Source organism: Martes martes, assembly GCF_963455335.1.
Source record: "Martes martes genome assembly, chromosome: 6".
NCBI lineage: Eukaryota > Metazoa > Chordata > Mammalia > Carnivora > Mustelidae > Martes > Martes martes.
In genome coordinates, this window is record NC_137893.1 from 120377383 (window position 1) to 120392303 (window position 14921).

The window sequence follows — 14921 nt, forward strand, 5'->3', positions numbered from 1 at the left end:
CCCCCAGGGACCCAAATTGGGCAGTGAGTGTAGGCTACACCCCATTATCCATTTCCCGGAACCAGTAGGTGCTGCCACCATAGCCGCTGTAATGTCACAGGGGCTTTGATGCTGCCTTTTCAGAGGACTGGGCAGGCAGGGCTGTCAGCTGGGAACCAGGAAGGGTGTCTTGGCCTGAAACCAAGAACCAAAATGGAGTTGGTCATGAGTGTGCCTACCTTCCAGTACCTCCCTCTCCCATCCCTACTCCCTCACCCAGTTCTGCTTAGTCCCTCCCCACCCCTGGTCATCAGGGTATAAATGGGGAAGGAGGGGCCACCAGAGGCAGGGAAGGGAGGGACCTTTGGGATTATAAATTCCAAAAAGGCCACTCGACTCCCAGAGCTGGATCCCTGAAACTCTACTCTGTCAGCTGCTGCACTTGCTACCATCCCTGGGGACTCTCATCATGAAAGGCTTTCTGCTGCTCATCCTGTCTGCTCTGCTCTGCTGGGTCTCAGGTGAGCACTGGGCGGCCCCCAGGGACTTCTACACCTTCCCCCACCTACTGTGCTCCATTGCCCACTGCTTGGGATCTCAAGCACCCCTAGCTCCAACCGGCGCAGCTCTCCTGTAACAGGGTCCTTGCTCCATTTCTCAAGGACCCATGTCTCCTTCATCCCCACCTCCAAGACCTACCCTTCTAACCTGCCAGAGCTCCAGGTCCCCTGTCCCCCACTCCACCACCAAACCCAGCTTAGCTTTATCCTCTCATCACCTGCACTCAGCAGAGTCCTCCCAGAAATCTAGGTGTCCAGCCTGGGGCTTCTTGCGCACCCCACCCTCCCCACCTCCTCCTCCGGATTCTGTTCTCAGTCATTCAAGCAATAGCCTTTCCTAGTTCACCCCTGCTCTTCCCTGGAGAGCATACCCACAGGGACACCAGCTTTCTGGAGGGTCCCAGTGATCTCCTAGAACCTCCTGGGGAACCGGGGAGGTAGCCCGGTTCTAGGGAGGGGATGCCAGGGCTGCTCACCCCCAGGGTGAAGTGGATTTATTTCACAGAGGTGCAGTCACTAGACTCCTCTACCCTTGGACTGAACCCCTCCTTCACCAAACTTTGCTCACGCAAGCCTAGAATTAGCTGAGGTGGGAGCCTGGAGGGTGACACTTTTTGCATCCACCCCCTCTCCATCCTGGAATGGTGCTCAGACAGCACCTGACAATCTGCTTCTCAGATATTATTCTTTTCTGTCTGAGAGCTGCTGGAGAGGATCCCTCTCAGGTCTGGTTCTTCTTCCCACCCTCATGGTGGTCCCAGGTGGGGAGAGTAAAACGCTAAATCTGGCCACAGGTGGTTTTGTTGCCAGCCTCAAGTCCCAAGCCACTGACGCAAGTGTTGCAACCATGACTTTTATTTTGTTTATTTTTTTAAGATTTTATTTATTTATTTGAGAGAGAGCAAGGTGAGTATAAGCAGGGGGAGCTGCAGAGAGAAAGGGGGAAGCAGGCTCCCTGCTGAGTGGAGAGCCTGTGGGGCTGGATCCCAGAACCCTGAGATCGTGACCTGAGCTGAAGGCAGACGCTTAACCAACTGAGCCACCCAGGCACCCCAAGAACCATGATTTTTTTTTAAGATTTTATTTATTTATTTGACAGACAGAGATCCCAAGTAGGCAGAGAGGCAGGCAGAGAGAGAGGAGGAAACAGGCTGTTTGCAGAGCTGAGAGCCTGATGCGGGGCTCGATCCCAGGACCCTGGGATTATGACCTGAGCCAAAGACAGAGGCTTTAACCAACTGAGCCACCCAGGTGCCCCAAGAACCATGATTTTTTGTTTGTGGTATTTCTTCTCATGTCAAGTCTCCGTCTGTGACATCTTCTGAATTCCTTCATCTTTTCCCTCACCTCCTCCATTCCTTGCCCACGGTAGTCTCACATTCCATCTATCCCTGGCCCCGTGTTTTTGTTGGTAGCTCTGCCCCTCTTGACTCATCCCCGAATGGGGTGGGGTGCAGGACGATATTTAGGGTGTAGGCATTCACAGAGCAACACCTCCACCCTCACCCACTTCCACTATTTCTGTTTCACTCACCTGCTCGGTCACTGCCAAACCAAACAGGTCAGAACACCTACTTGACTGGCTCTTCTCCACCCTACCCCACAGCTCGGCTGGTCCCCAGGTGAGTCAGACACCCCATCCCCTCAGCCTGACTTGTGTCTTCCCAGCTGACATTCGCTGTCACTCCTGCTACAAGGTCCCCGTGCTGGGCTGTGTGGACCGGCAGTCCTGCCGCCTGGAACCAGGACAGCAGTGCCTGACAACAAATGTGTACCTCGGTAACATGCTCCTCTTTAGTGGGGACAGGGGGCTGGTGGGAGACTCTGTGGCAAGGGCCAAGGCCCAAATGTGGCTCAGACTGCAGTGGGACACACAGTCCCAGCAAGGACAATATTTGGCCAAGTATTCTTAAGTGCCAGTCACCATTCTATGACTTTACATGGATTGTGGGCAGCAAGAAGTCCGAGGACCAAGACTGGGATCGGGGGGGTAGGGGACGGAAGTGCAGGAGGACAGTCAGACTTACTGAGAAGAGATAAGGAGGGGAGGGGCAGGGGCAGAGTGGGGAAGGAAGCCTGGGTGGGTGCATGGGCAGGGGGACACAGGCACGCCAGGCACCCGTGCTAGCTGACCCCACGGTCCACTCCTACCCTCAGGTAAGATGTGGGTTTTCTCCAACCTTCGATGTGGCACCCCGGAAGAGCCTTGTCGGGAGACCTTCAACCAAACCAACCACAAGCTGGGCCTGACCTATAACACCACCTGTTGCAACAAGGACAACTGCAATAGCCCAGCCCCTCGGCCCACCCCAGCCCTGGCCCTCGTCCTCCTCACCTCTGTGGCCGGCCTTGGCCTCTGGCTGCTGCACTGAGACTCACTCCATAGCTGCCCCTCCTCCCACCAACCTTAGCCTGAGTTTAGCCCTAGGTCTCCTTGTCCCCCAGCTCCCTACACTGGTCTCTCCTTAACTCCCTTCACTCAGAATAGCATTTCTCCAGGCTCTTCACATTTCTGTAATTAGACAGCGGTCTCCCCACCCAGCCTTCCACCTTACATCCTCCACTGACCTTCTCCCGAGTCCCTTCCTATATCCCTCCAGACCATCCCAGATCCTCCACTGGTCCCAGAAGAGCTCCGCACTTTGCATCCTGCACTCTATCATGCCCAGCTTGGAGAGGGATGGAGATCTGGGCCTGAAATGGGACTTCTGTCCTGTCCCCTGCTCCCAGGAAGGACCTGATGACCTCACTGTATGGGGTTGATTCCCCAAACCCCCGCTCCATACATACCTCATCCCCATGCTCGCCTCTTTGCATTTTGAGTAATAAATGTCTCTGTCTGATAAACTGTGTGTTTTTTTTTGTCAAAAGACCTGTCGTCAGAGGCCCCCTCTTGGGAGATAACACTCTCAGCTCCTGCCCTTCCCCAAGAATCCTCCAGGGACTTTCCCTGGGAGACTGGGCTGGGGCAAATGGAGAAACGGGTTTTTCAGGCCTCCATCCTTCCTTCCTGTGTCTGGAGTTGACATATGCGTCCAGTGTTTGGAGCAACAATCCTTATCCCAAATTTAGGCCACACCTCTGATGTATTGCCAAGAAGGAGGTGCGGCCTGACTTGAGGGCTCCCCCCAAAGGGTAGGAGAGCTGCATGGGGATGGAACACAGGACCCTCTTAGCAGGTTAGAGTCAAGGGCCTCGCTTGGCCCCATTACTAAGCAGGGCAGCAAGCAACCCTCCCATCACGGTGTTTCCATTTCCTTTCTCAATCCTATAGAGCCACATTGAGAACCAAGTTGCAAATGGGAGAAAGGGGAAGAAATTCCAACATGTTCTTTGGTACCTGGTGACCCCCATTCAGCCCAGAGCCCACTCCCCCTGCTCAGTGGTCCTCACTGCTAAGGAAGATTCTCCCTAGCAATAGGCCCCAGGGGTCACTTAGGGCAGATTCTCCGTTGTCCTTTGGGGTTTCGTTGGTGAAGGAGTGCACTGTTGTAACTAAGACCGCTGACGCTTGGTAACTAGAGCATGGATGGCCCCTAATTCTCCTGCAATTCTCCCATCAGCGAAAGATAGATGGCATTTTCCAGTCAGCTCTAGAGTGGTGGAGAGATTTTAATAGCTCACAGAGGGTTGTTTGTCTTCTCACCTCAGCTCTCCTTTGTTCCCTTGCTCCCTTGCTGCTCCCGCCCCAGCCTACTAGCCTCTCCACAGTGCAGGCAAGAGCCAGGCCAGGGTGGCGGCGGCTGCAGCCAAGACACGTGGCGGGGCCACGGTGCTTGTCACGGCGCTGTTACACAGGTCTCCGACGCAGCATTCCCTGTGGGTTGTGTAAGTCACGTCTCCCACCAACTCTGTTTCCACTTGATTGCAATGATGGGCCGCCACACAGGCTTGATAGTGATGAATCAAGGTCACTGAGGCTGAGAGAGAAAACAAGACTGCGGTGTTGGGCTCTTGGCTTGAGGACTTGCCTTCTAGGGCAGAGCGGATGTGACTTCCAGGAGCCCGGAGGGATTCTCTGTCCCCTCCAGAAAACACCTCCATGAAACCAAGTAACCAAAATGAACACTGACATTGTTAGCCCTCTGATTCAATGGTGCTGAAAAGGCCTGACCTCCCTTCGCTGTGCTGTTCTGGCCAAAAATCCATGACTGCAATCTAATTATGAGAAAATAGTAGATAAATGTAACTTGAGGGATGGTCTCTAAAATAACTTATGGGGACTCTTGAAAAGTGTCAAGGTCATGGAAGACAAAGATGCAGAACTGTCCTAGATTGGAGGAGACTAAGATGTTGTGAGCACTAAATGCAAAGGGGGGATCCTGGTTTGGACTGAAGCCAACGTCCCCCTTGTCAGTTCAGGTGGAAAATGAACACTCCATGTCCTGTCACCCTCAGGCACAGCTGGACCAGCCAAGGAACACATAAGCCTAGGCTCAAGGGATAGGAATGATGGCTTATCACTCAAAGAAACCTGCGGACAAGTAGTTAATCAGCACTATTCTAAAGACATAATCATTGGCTGGGCCTAATGAAATGTCTAACATGGAGAATAAAGAAATTCTTTAGATTCCAAGTCTGTTGAGATGGAAAAGACTTCTGGGGAAGTGGCACCAGAGTACCTGTTAGCATGATCTCATGGGGCTCCAGTCAGCAGAGCCCACCTTCTCAGAAGACCCCTAGCCCCAATTTCGCCCTCAAAAACTTTCACTTGACAGCTGTCAGGGGGCGGGGGTGGGGCTTTTGAGCATCAGCTCCCTGTTCTCCTGGGTGACACCACACTAATAAATAGCCTACTTTTCTTCACTGCAGAAGCTCTGTGTCAGATTTTATTGGCTTGCTGTGCAAGGGGTGGATGAACTCTCATTTGGTTTGGCTATAGGACCAGAAAAAAGACATAACTAGATCATCCGGCTACACTGAATAAGGTCTGTAGATTAGTTGGTATTTTTTGAAAGACATTTATTTATTTGAGAGTGAGCAAGCAGGGGGAGGGGCAGAAGGAGAGGGAGAGAGAATCCTGAAGCAGACTCCCTGCTGAGCCAGGAGCTTAACTCAGGGCTTGATCTCAGGACCCTGAGATCATGACCTGAGCCGAAATCAAGAGTCAGAAGGTTAACCCACTCAGCCACCCAAGTGCCCCTAGTTAATAGTATCGTACCAGTGTTATTTTCTGATTGTGATCATTGTACTATGGTTATATTAGATGTTAGCATTAGAGGAAGGGAGGTGAAGGACATACAGGAACTACTATTTTTGTAACTTTTCTGTCAATCAAAAATTATTTCAAAATCATATACACGTGTGCGTGCGCGCACACACACACACACACAGACCCCTGTCCTTAGCTAATACCTGCAAGTTTGGTTTAATATTTTGGTCCCTGCGTTCAAGGGACAGAACCTTTTCAACGACTTAGGAGTAAATGGGCCTCTGAGACTCTGGAGAGTTAAGAGGAGGAGGTGACAGGGACAGTGGGCTGCTGAGGAGCTCAGTGCCAGAGCCAGAAGGGGCTCCAGACCTCTCTACTCTGCCAGAGCATCATCTGCCCGGAGCCAGACTGAGCCTGGGGACAGGGGAGGGCTGGGGGAAGGGGGAGAAGCTGAGCACTCACGGTTTCCAGACAGCTTGTTCTGCCCAGGGCCAGGCTGGGGCTTGCGCTCCAGGAAGCCACAGTGCTCCCCATCCCCGCAGGTGGCCACCGTCTCTTTGCAGGAGTTGCTGGAGTCTCCTTTGCACTCGAAGCACCGCATGCGGGTTCCTGGCAGGAGGGAAGAGGCGCTTGACCTGGGCTGACCGGGAGCCAGCTGGCAGAGGCGGACAGGGTTTGGCTGCCTCCTTACCCAGGGCAGACCCCAACAGGGTGCTGAGCAGGACCCCGACCAGTAGAGAGTTCATTGTGTCTGCCAGCAATGTCAGTATCACCTCTCTCCCACCCCCCTCCCTGGCCCTGATCTGCCAGCCTTATATCCCCCTTGCCTTGGGCTTTATAGGGCAATAAAAAAGGAGTAAAGAATCTCCCCCAGCAGGCACTGGGGCCCCACTAGCAACAGGGAGCTCCCTCGGAAGAAAGAGCTCCTGGCGTCCTCCAGAGTCCCCAGATGGCTCCATCCTCAGCAGCGGTTCTCAGGCTGTGGCCCCAGAACTCCTGGCCAGAGGGTCCTCAATGGTCTTCCCATCCCACTTGCATACCTACAGGAGGTTGGCTTTTCTCAACAAAACAACAGGTCGCAACAGCTTAAGGGCAGAAGCCATGGGACAACCGGGCCAACTTCTATTCATCCTGACTTTTATGTAATTCCCCAAAGTGGGAATCCTTTTCTGTGTTGTTGGGAAAGAATTTACTTTTCACAAAACTGTGTTTCGTTAACATGTGATAGATTTATTATTTTTATTTTTAAATAAACCTGTTTAAAATGCTCTGTGTTGATTTTGAATATAGTAAATACTATAGTAAATACCAATATTAACCCACACAGAGAAAAACTCTTTTGGACCTTCAGTAATTTTTACGAGTATAAAGAAATAAAGTATAAAGGATAATAAAGTATAAAGTATAAAGAGTATAAAGAAGTCCTGAGATTAAAAGAAAAAAAAAAAAGGCTATCTGTCTCCTCTGCCCTCCTCCCTCCCCTTTCTTACTCCTGATACATTCCTGGTCTGATTCCCCAGATCAGGCTCTCCTCCCTCAAGGTCATAAACCTCAGTTTTCCAGAATCTACCATCACCTCCTGAATCTTTTCCCTGAATTCCTTCCCAGTCTTTCTGAAACAACCCCCCCCCCCCCAAGTGGAAACACATCTGTCCCTCTGGGCCCACCCACGATTAACTCCTTCCTCCACAGTAGTAAAACTGGGAGAGATAATTATAGGGTACAAATGTTGAGGCTTGGGGGGATCAAAGGGATGTGAAGCTGGGTGGGGTCCCACTTATGCAGCTGAGCTTTGTGTGGAGGGAAGGGTGGGAGAGGGCATTGTTGGTTCCACAGACAGACACCCCGCTGGAACAATTCTGGGCCAGGCCTTCTAGGAGGGTGACCTTGAGAGACTCCAATGCACGGAGAGGGGAAGGATGGAGCAACAAAGACGGGAACTGAGCTGACAGAGCCGAGAACAGCTTGAGACAAGGGGAGGTGGGGAGGAATGAGGGGGAAGGTGACAGACAGAACTCTGGAGCGGCAGACACAGCTGAAAGCACAAAGCACAGAACAGAGAAGACCCGGAAGGCTCCAGCCGACTCAAGTAGGGGGCAGGGAGGATGTGAGAGGTGTGGGACTAGGAGCTTCGGGCCCAGGGCCCCTACTGCGTCAGGCTGGTGAATCTGGTCCAGGTTCCACCCCCCAGATTCACTCCCTAGGTGTGTTTGTTTACTGGTCCCTCCCTGTCTCGCTCAGATGCTCCAGCTCTCGGGATCTCTGGGTGCAGATCACATTCTCCCAGACTCCTGAGCCCTGGGTCCAGCCATGGGCCCCTCCAGCATCTTCCTGTGCATCCTGTTCCTCTGTGGGGCACTGGGTAAGGGGGGCAGGTGGGAGAAGTGGGGATGCTGAGCAGAGATTTGCATGGGCTTCAGAAAGAAGAGCTCCTGGGAATGGCCTCAGGCCAGGAGAAGGTGGAACCAGAAGTTTCTTTTCCAAGGCATTTGAGAATGAATAACTCTCTCTTCCTTGCAGCATCTTGACATGCCTCTGTCCTCTGTCTCCCCTGTTCCTTATCTCACCTCTTGCTTCTTTGCGGGGACCCTGCGGTCAGTGTCAATTCTTATTTGCTCTCTGTCTGGGGCACCATCTGCTTAACTTTTTCACTGCCACCCTGCCTTTCCGGGTCTGGCTTTTGGTGTCACTCTCTGCCTTCGCCTCTGACTCTCTTGGCTTCTGTCATATCTGTGTGTTTCTCACAACCTCTGGATCCCTCTTGCCTCTGCGATTTTTCTTTTCCTGAGTTGTCTCCCCTCCCTTCCCTGTGTCTCTTCGCGACTTCTGTCTGCCCTTCTCCTTCTCTTTCCCCACTTCCCTCTCCCCACTTTGTGTGTCACCGCTGTGCGTGAATGCCTCTCCCTTATCTGGGCTCCAGCCTCTCTCTCACAGGCTTCATTGTCTCTCCTGTTTGCTGCTCACCCCCCTCCCCCACCGCAGGTCTCACCATGCCCCAGCCCCCTGCCCGAGGTCGGCTCCGCTGTTACGCCTGCAGCTTTGCCAAACCCTGCTACCCGGTTCCCACCGAGTGTCAGGACGACGAAGCTTGTGGCATCAGTATTGGCACCTCAGGTAGGACTCTGGCCCAATGGCCCTTCTCTAGGCCAGTCTCCATCCATCCACCTTGCTTTTCTTGCTGCCCCACTGCCCTTACCTCCTTCCTGCCTGGACCTCAGCATTCTCTCATTCTGTCCCACAGAGCAGAATGAGATCATCGAGCGGAAGGGCTGCCTCCCACGGGCCCAGTGCCCTCTGCGGGGCCATGCCACCTACTGGTCGCGCTCCTACGCTCTGCGGCATCACTGCTGTGAGCAGGACCTGTGTAACACAGCCACCACGCTGCGGCCGCTCCACAGCCCTCTACTCGCCACCCTGCTCCTCCTTGCAGCCAGCTTTACCTGGGGAGGCCCGCTCCTCCGATGGCTTCAAGCCAATCTGCAGCCTTCAACCCAGGATTCTGCCCCCCTCTTCACCGCCATCAAGACTCCTGCATCTGAGATAATCCCAAGAACCTGATTCTGTAGAGAACTCTGATTCCCAGCCTCACGCCTTCCCAGACCCTCCCAAGGCCTGGTTCCTGCGGGCACCACTCCAGCCTGGATAGGCACCTGCCCAGAGCCCCGCCTCATAAACAATACCTGTTCTAGGTTTTCTGTCTTTTCTAGATGCCCACGGCTGATGCCCTATCTCAGCTCCAGGTCTTGGTCAAGGCAGGAGGTTTGTTGAAGCTGGGGGTCCCGGGCAAGGGGATTGAAGGGGCATCAGGTATGGTGAGGAGGACAGTCTTGCTAGGAAAGATTAATTTGGCAGTTCAGGAACTCAGGAAGGAGGTTCTTGGGGGAACTGTGAAGAATAAATTTAATAAAAGTGCTATCTGGGAGTCTAGGACACTGCCGTGTCTGTGTGTGTGTGTGTGTGTGTGTGTGTGTGTGTGTGTGTGTGCGCGCTCTCTCTCTCTCTCTCTCCCTCCCTCCCTCTCTCTCTATCTTTAAAAGCAAACTAGAGGGGCGCCTGGGTGGCTCAGTGGGTTAAAGCCTCTGCCTTCGGCTCAGGTCATGATCTCAGGGTCCTGGGATCGGCCCCCTGCATCGCATCGGGCTCTCTGCTCAGCGGGGAGCCTGCTTCCCTTCCTCTCTCTCTCTGCCTGTCTCTCTGCCTGCTTGTGATCTCTGTCAAATTAAAAAAAAAAAAAATCTAAAAAAAAAAGCAAACTAGAGCTGCTTGGTGGGTTGGGCTGGCCTGCTGGGACCTGAACTGTAACTTTCACCTCATTCTTCCTCTGTGTCATTTGCGTCCTCCTTTTTGCTAATAGCTTAGCTTGAGCCCCTGTAGCATGGAGGCTTTCGATGACACTTCTGAGAAATCTTTCCTCCAGTGAGGCCCAAATTTGAGCAGACACACAAAAGGGTGTCTGGTGGAGTTGCTTGTGATGGTGTGGCGGGGAGTCTGGCTCCTTTCTGCCTGAGACCTGGAACGGACCAGTTAGGAGCATGGGTGCCCTCCCCCGCTCGACCAGCCCAGGCTTGTCCGTGGCTCAAAGACAGCCCAGCACACACCCCACCGGGGAATCCACTCACCGCCCCTGTGGACACTCCCCCTACCCCCAGAGATAGCATGTGACTCTAGAGCCTCCCGGGGTGTCAGGATGTTGATAAGCCTCTCACAGCTCCGCTCCGATGCCACAGGAAGTGCTAGGATAAGGAGGGCGGCTGGGGGTGCACCCCGGTCCTGACTCAGTGCCCTCCCTGTCCATGTGAGGAAGTCTGAGGTCTGATTAAAGGTGCGTGTTCTCCTTCCACTTCTCTGTGCGAATGAGATAGAGCAGGGATGAGGGGATGGGGGTGGGGGATGGTCGGGCTTAATTTCAGGGCAACCTGAGTCTTCTTCCCATTCTGTCATTCAGTCCTTCCACCTGGTGCTTCTGTTGTCTTCTCTCCCTGCCTGTCTCTTTCCTCTAACTTGAGTCCCTTCCCTTCCCTCTTCTTTAGTTGCCTCCATTTGTCCTGTGGTTTCCCCGAGAGGAGACTGACTCTCCACAATTGCTCAAAACTCTGGATTCTCCTGTCTTATCTCGGCCCATCCCCACCCCTCCTCACCCCCTGGCAGCCACCCTGGTCTCCCCTCAGTCCCATGGTACTGGGGGCTCAGGACCACCCCTTCACTGGCTGCTATGAAACAGGAGATCACATCATTTCACAGGTGACATCGCAGAATAATACTCTGCTTTCCTTCAGTGTCCCCGAGCCCGTGCGCGCGCACACACACACACACACACACAGCGTGACTGCTGGAGAGACCAGCTGGACTGTAGAGCAGCACTCGCAGCCCTTCCCCCCTTGCCAAGGTTTTCAGGCAAAGCCTTCAGGTGCCAGATGGCCAGTGGGACAGCAGGTCACACTTCCAGCAGATGTCACGGAGATCATCTGATCTTGGGGGCAGGTGGGCTGTGGGTTTTGTGAAGTAGAAAGACAGATTAAAGATACTTTCATTCTCTATCTCCTCAGGAACAGGGGCCCCCATACCCACCCCAACCCCAGTCTCCTCTGGGATTTAAGCCTGCAGCCCGGAATGTTCCTCACCTGAGACGGGCTAAATGGATGTTCTCATAGACCTGGATTTCAGGTTTGAACTGAGGAATTGAGGCACCTGGGAAGAAGGAGCCACACGGGGTGCAGCAGAGAAATCACCAGATAACTCAGAACTATATTCCTTACTACCTCCTCCCCTAGAGAAGGTAGGGTATAGAGGCAAGACGTGAACCCAACCCTCTGCCACCCACCCACTCACACCATACTCTCTTCTTTCCCCCTGGGAGAGAGGGACTCACCTCTGCACTGAGCCCCCTGGGCCCTCTGTCTGCAGAACACAATGCTGACGGCCAGGATGGTGAACCCCTGACCCACTGTGAGCAAGAGCATCACAATCCAGGACACATCCCAGCCTGTGGAAGGGGCACAGAGGGCAGGAGAGGCATCTGTGGAGGCTACAGTAAGGGCAAGACAACAGGGATAAGGAGGGAGGCAGTGAGGGGTTTGTTCCCATGCCCCAGAGAGAGACTTTCCCCCCGTAGTCCAGCAGGCTCTTACCACCAAAAGACTTCATAAACTTCTTTGTCCCCAGTTTCCACCAACCCACTTTGCCCATTTTCAAGCCTCTCACGTTGACCCCCGTCAACCTCTGTTGGTAGCAAATATCAACACACCTGTACCCACCTATGGACAGCTAACTCCAGAACAGACCATCAGCCATAACTGCAATTCTTCCTCATATCCTTAATAGTAATCCAAACTTTCAGGAAAAAGTAGTGCCTTCCAATTCATTCTTTCTTTCACTCATTTAGTCCATAAGCATTCCCTGAGTGCCCACCAAATGCCAGGCACCATATTAGGTGCTGAGGATGTAGAGGGAAGTAAGACCCATTAATTGGCCTTTGCTTACCAAAATAATGTCTATTTGCTCCTCCCTTCTGCCTCATAAATGGGTCATTCTACATTCAATAGCATTCTTTCTGTGGATAATGGACTTGTAATTGTAAAACAATTATATATATTTTTCCCCTTCTATTTTCACTCACAGTAGTCCATTATAACATTAGCACATGTATCTTTACTTCAAAAGACAATTCCCCCATCAATAATTCTTCTTTTCTTCATGTCTGCTATGAGATATTCCATAAAAGTCATAGATCACCCTATTTGTAATTAATGGTATATTCCGCCAGAATCCTTCTCATCCCTTTTGGTCAATGGTCTCTTCCACCAGAGAGTTGGCTTAAACAACCCCTTTCTCTATTAGGGAGTTATCAATGAGAAAAAAGGCCCTCTTCCTACAGGTGATGGTCTGTTCCACCAGAAATCACTCCCCCACCCAAATCTGGCCAATTACAAAGTCATGTCCACCTCCCTTAGCCAGCAGGTGCAGAATGTGCCAGAGGCAATATCCTCTCCCAAATCCTCCCTCAGTTTACCTGTCAGGCTAAAGCTGACCCCTTTGTTGTGAGGCATGAGGCAGCGGATGATTCTTGGTCTATGTTCCCCGGACTCAGACAGCCCCTCCCCAGGACACACCAAGAGCAGGGCAGCCCCATCGCCCCAAAATGACTGTACACGGCCCCTCACAGGACCCTTTCCCTCTAGCCAGGTCACAGAGTCCAGGCGTCTGGCAGGGGCCACAGAGCACATGAGGACAGAGCAGGGGGATCCGTCGGCAGCCCTTGCAGATAGCTGGGATCCTGTGGGGAGAGAGGGACCTTAGTTCTCTGCTGGGCTTCCTGACCCCCAGTGGCCCCCGATTTATGTGCCTTCACTCACCTCTGAGCACGGAGACATCATACATCCTCCAGTTCTGGTACCTGTGGTGCTGACCCAGCACAGCACACCAGTACCGACCGGCATCTCCCTCCTTGGACCCTTCCAGCCACAGTGAGAAGTTCCCCAGCAGTTTGAGCCTGGATACCCTGGTGGGCTTCCCGAGGTGTGGGGCTGGCCTGACCACTTGGACTTGGGCCACCAGGGCAGTGGAGGAACCTGCTGCTGGGCTGTGGAACCAGGATAGGAGTTCGTCTCCACTCAGGGTGGGTGGTAAGGGACATGGCAGCTCCAACGCCTCCCCCGAGGCTACATAGATGGTCTGGATGTTGTCTGTGGGGAGGAGGTTGTATGAGACTAGAAACTGCCATCAGGTCAACAGCTCCCACTTGACCTCCAACTCCCAGCTTCTGCCCCTCCTGGGACTCCCCCAGCATGGGTCTGGCTATGAGCACTTTCTCAAGTGACAGCTACAAAAAAGTGAGGAGGGCAGGAGAAGGTAGGGCCTTCCTCCCCTCTCCTCCAGTGGGTGAAGGTATCTGAAGGCAAGAGAAAAAAGGCTAGAATAGATGGCAAAGACCCTTTCTCTTCCTCTCCTTTCTCCCTTTCTGGACGCATTTTCTCATCTATTCTTATTTTCTAAAGGAAACTGTACATAACAACAACAACAAAAAAGACAACAAAACAAAAGCCCCCAAAATTAAAAGATTAAACATTAGGGACACCTTGGTGGCTCAGTCGGTTAAGTGTCTGCCTTGGGCTCAGGTCATGATCTCAGGGTCCTGGGATCAAGCCCACATCAGGCTCCCTGCTCAGTGGAGAGCCTCCTTCTCCCTCTGCCTGCTCTTCCCCCTGCTTGTGCTCACTCGCACTCTCTCTCTCTCTCTGATAAATAAATAAATAAATAATTTTCAAAGGATTAAACATTAAAAAAAGAAAGAAACTGTACATAACCTGGACCCTCATTGTCTCTGGGTCTTCCCCAGAATTAGAGGAAGGGGGAATCAGTTGGGGTAAATCTATCTCCTTGAGTCAAATGCCTTCCCCAGGCCTCTGAGGAGAAACAACAGTAGTTCCTTATAACCTTTCGAATAGCCGAAGAATCCCCCACTTCCTCCTCCTTACCTGCAGCAGCCCAGGGGGCTCCACGTAGGAACAGAAGGAGGAGGAATAAGACCGCCATGGGGAGAGACTACCAAGTTCTCTTGCCCAGGACCTGGTGTCCTGTGGAGGAAACAAAACCCAGATACAGTCCCACGCTCCCTGCTCTGGAATGACATGGGCCTCTGAGGGGATGGGAATGCTGGGGAGATAAAGCCCAGCTTCATGTTTACTGGGGAAAAAGTGACCACCACCTTTCAGTTCTGAGGGGGAAAGGACCCAGTCCAGGATGTTCTGAAGAGGATCTCCTCACACTTCAGACTCCACATCAGCTGAAGGAGACAGATCAAAGACTTCATGCTAAAAAGCCTGTGGAGAAAGGGGCACAGCTGTCCACCTTCATTCAGTCTGGAAGTACATTCTGTGCTCTTTCCTCCACCCTAGGAGAGATGCCAACCATGATCGAAGAACCTGAGTCTTCATGTTGGTCTCCACAGAACCCAGCATAAGACTGCATACCTAGTCGATACTCCATAAATAATTTAGAATGACTTTCCCTGTGGCTCCCTGGCATACCATTGACCTCTTCTGAGCCCCTGATGAGTGTATTAAGTTACTACTGAAGGAACAGGATAACAGGGGCCTGGAGAATTCACCAAATCCCTTTACCCCCGGGCAGGATTCTCAAAGCAGAGCTTCATATAGCTCTAATAGTTTTTAATGTGTTATTATTTTTAAAGGTTAGTTTTATTATTTTTTTTAAGATTTTATTTGTTTATT

General features: G+C 52.4%; 3 protein-coding genes across 3 annotated transcripts; 2 read left to right on the plus strand and 1 right to left on the minus strand.

Moving 5' to 3' along the window:
- The first annotated feature begins 326 nt into the window (after window positions 1–326).
- Window positions 327–3383, plus strand: LY6G6C (lymphocyte antigen 6 family member G6C). Its single transcript, XM_080806611.1, has 3 exons — window positions 327–500; window positions 2208–2318; window positions 2697–3383. The coding sequence occupies exons 1-3, from the start codon at window positions 449–451 to the stop codon at window positions 2909–2911; spliced, it is 378 nt and encodes a 125-aa protein (XP_080662737.1). The 5' UTR covers window positions 327–448; the 3' UTR covers window positions 2912–3383.
- Window positions 3384–4140: 757 nt separating this feature from the next.
- LOC308344395 (lymphocyte antigen 6 complex locus protein G6f-like) lies at window positions 4141–14265 on the minus strand. The gene is made up of 9 exons (XM_080805947.1): window positions 14166–14265; window positions 13044–13373; window positions 12701–12964; window positions 11561–11716; window positions 11313–11379; window positions 8681–8778; window positions 6383–6442; window positions 6154–6300; window positions 4141–4459 (listed from the first exon to the last, which is right to left on the minus strand). Exons 1-9 carry the CDS (start codon window positions 14221–14223, stop codon window positions 4236–4238), a joined length of 1404 nt encoding a protein of 467 aa, XP_080662073.1. The 5' UTR covers window positions 14224–14265; the 3' UTR covers window positions 4141–4235.
- LOC308344216 (lymphocyte antigen 6G6e-like) lies at window positions 7696–9614 on the plus strand. Its single transcript, XM_080805724.1, has 3 exons — window positions 7696–8053; window positions 8674–8805; window positions 8933–9614. The coding sequence occupies exons 1-3, from the start codon at window positions 8002–8004 to the stop codon at window positions 9247–9249; spliced, it is 501 nt and encodes a 166-aa protein (XP_080661850.1). The 5' UTR covers window positions 7696–8001; the 3' UTR covers window positions 9250–9614.
- Window positions 14266–14921: the final 656 nt, after the last annotated feature.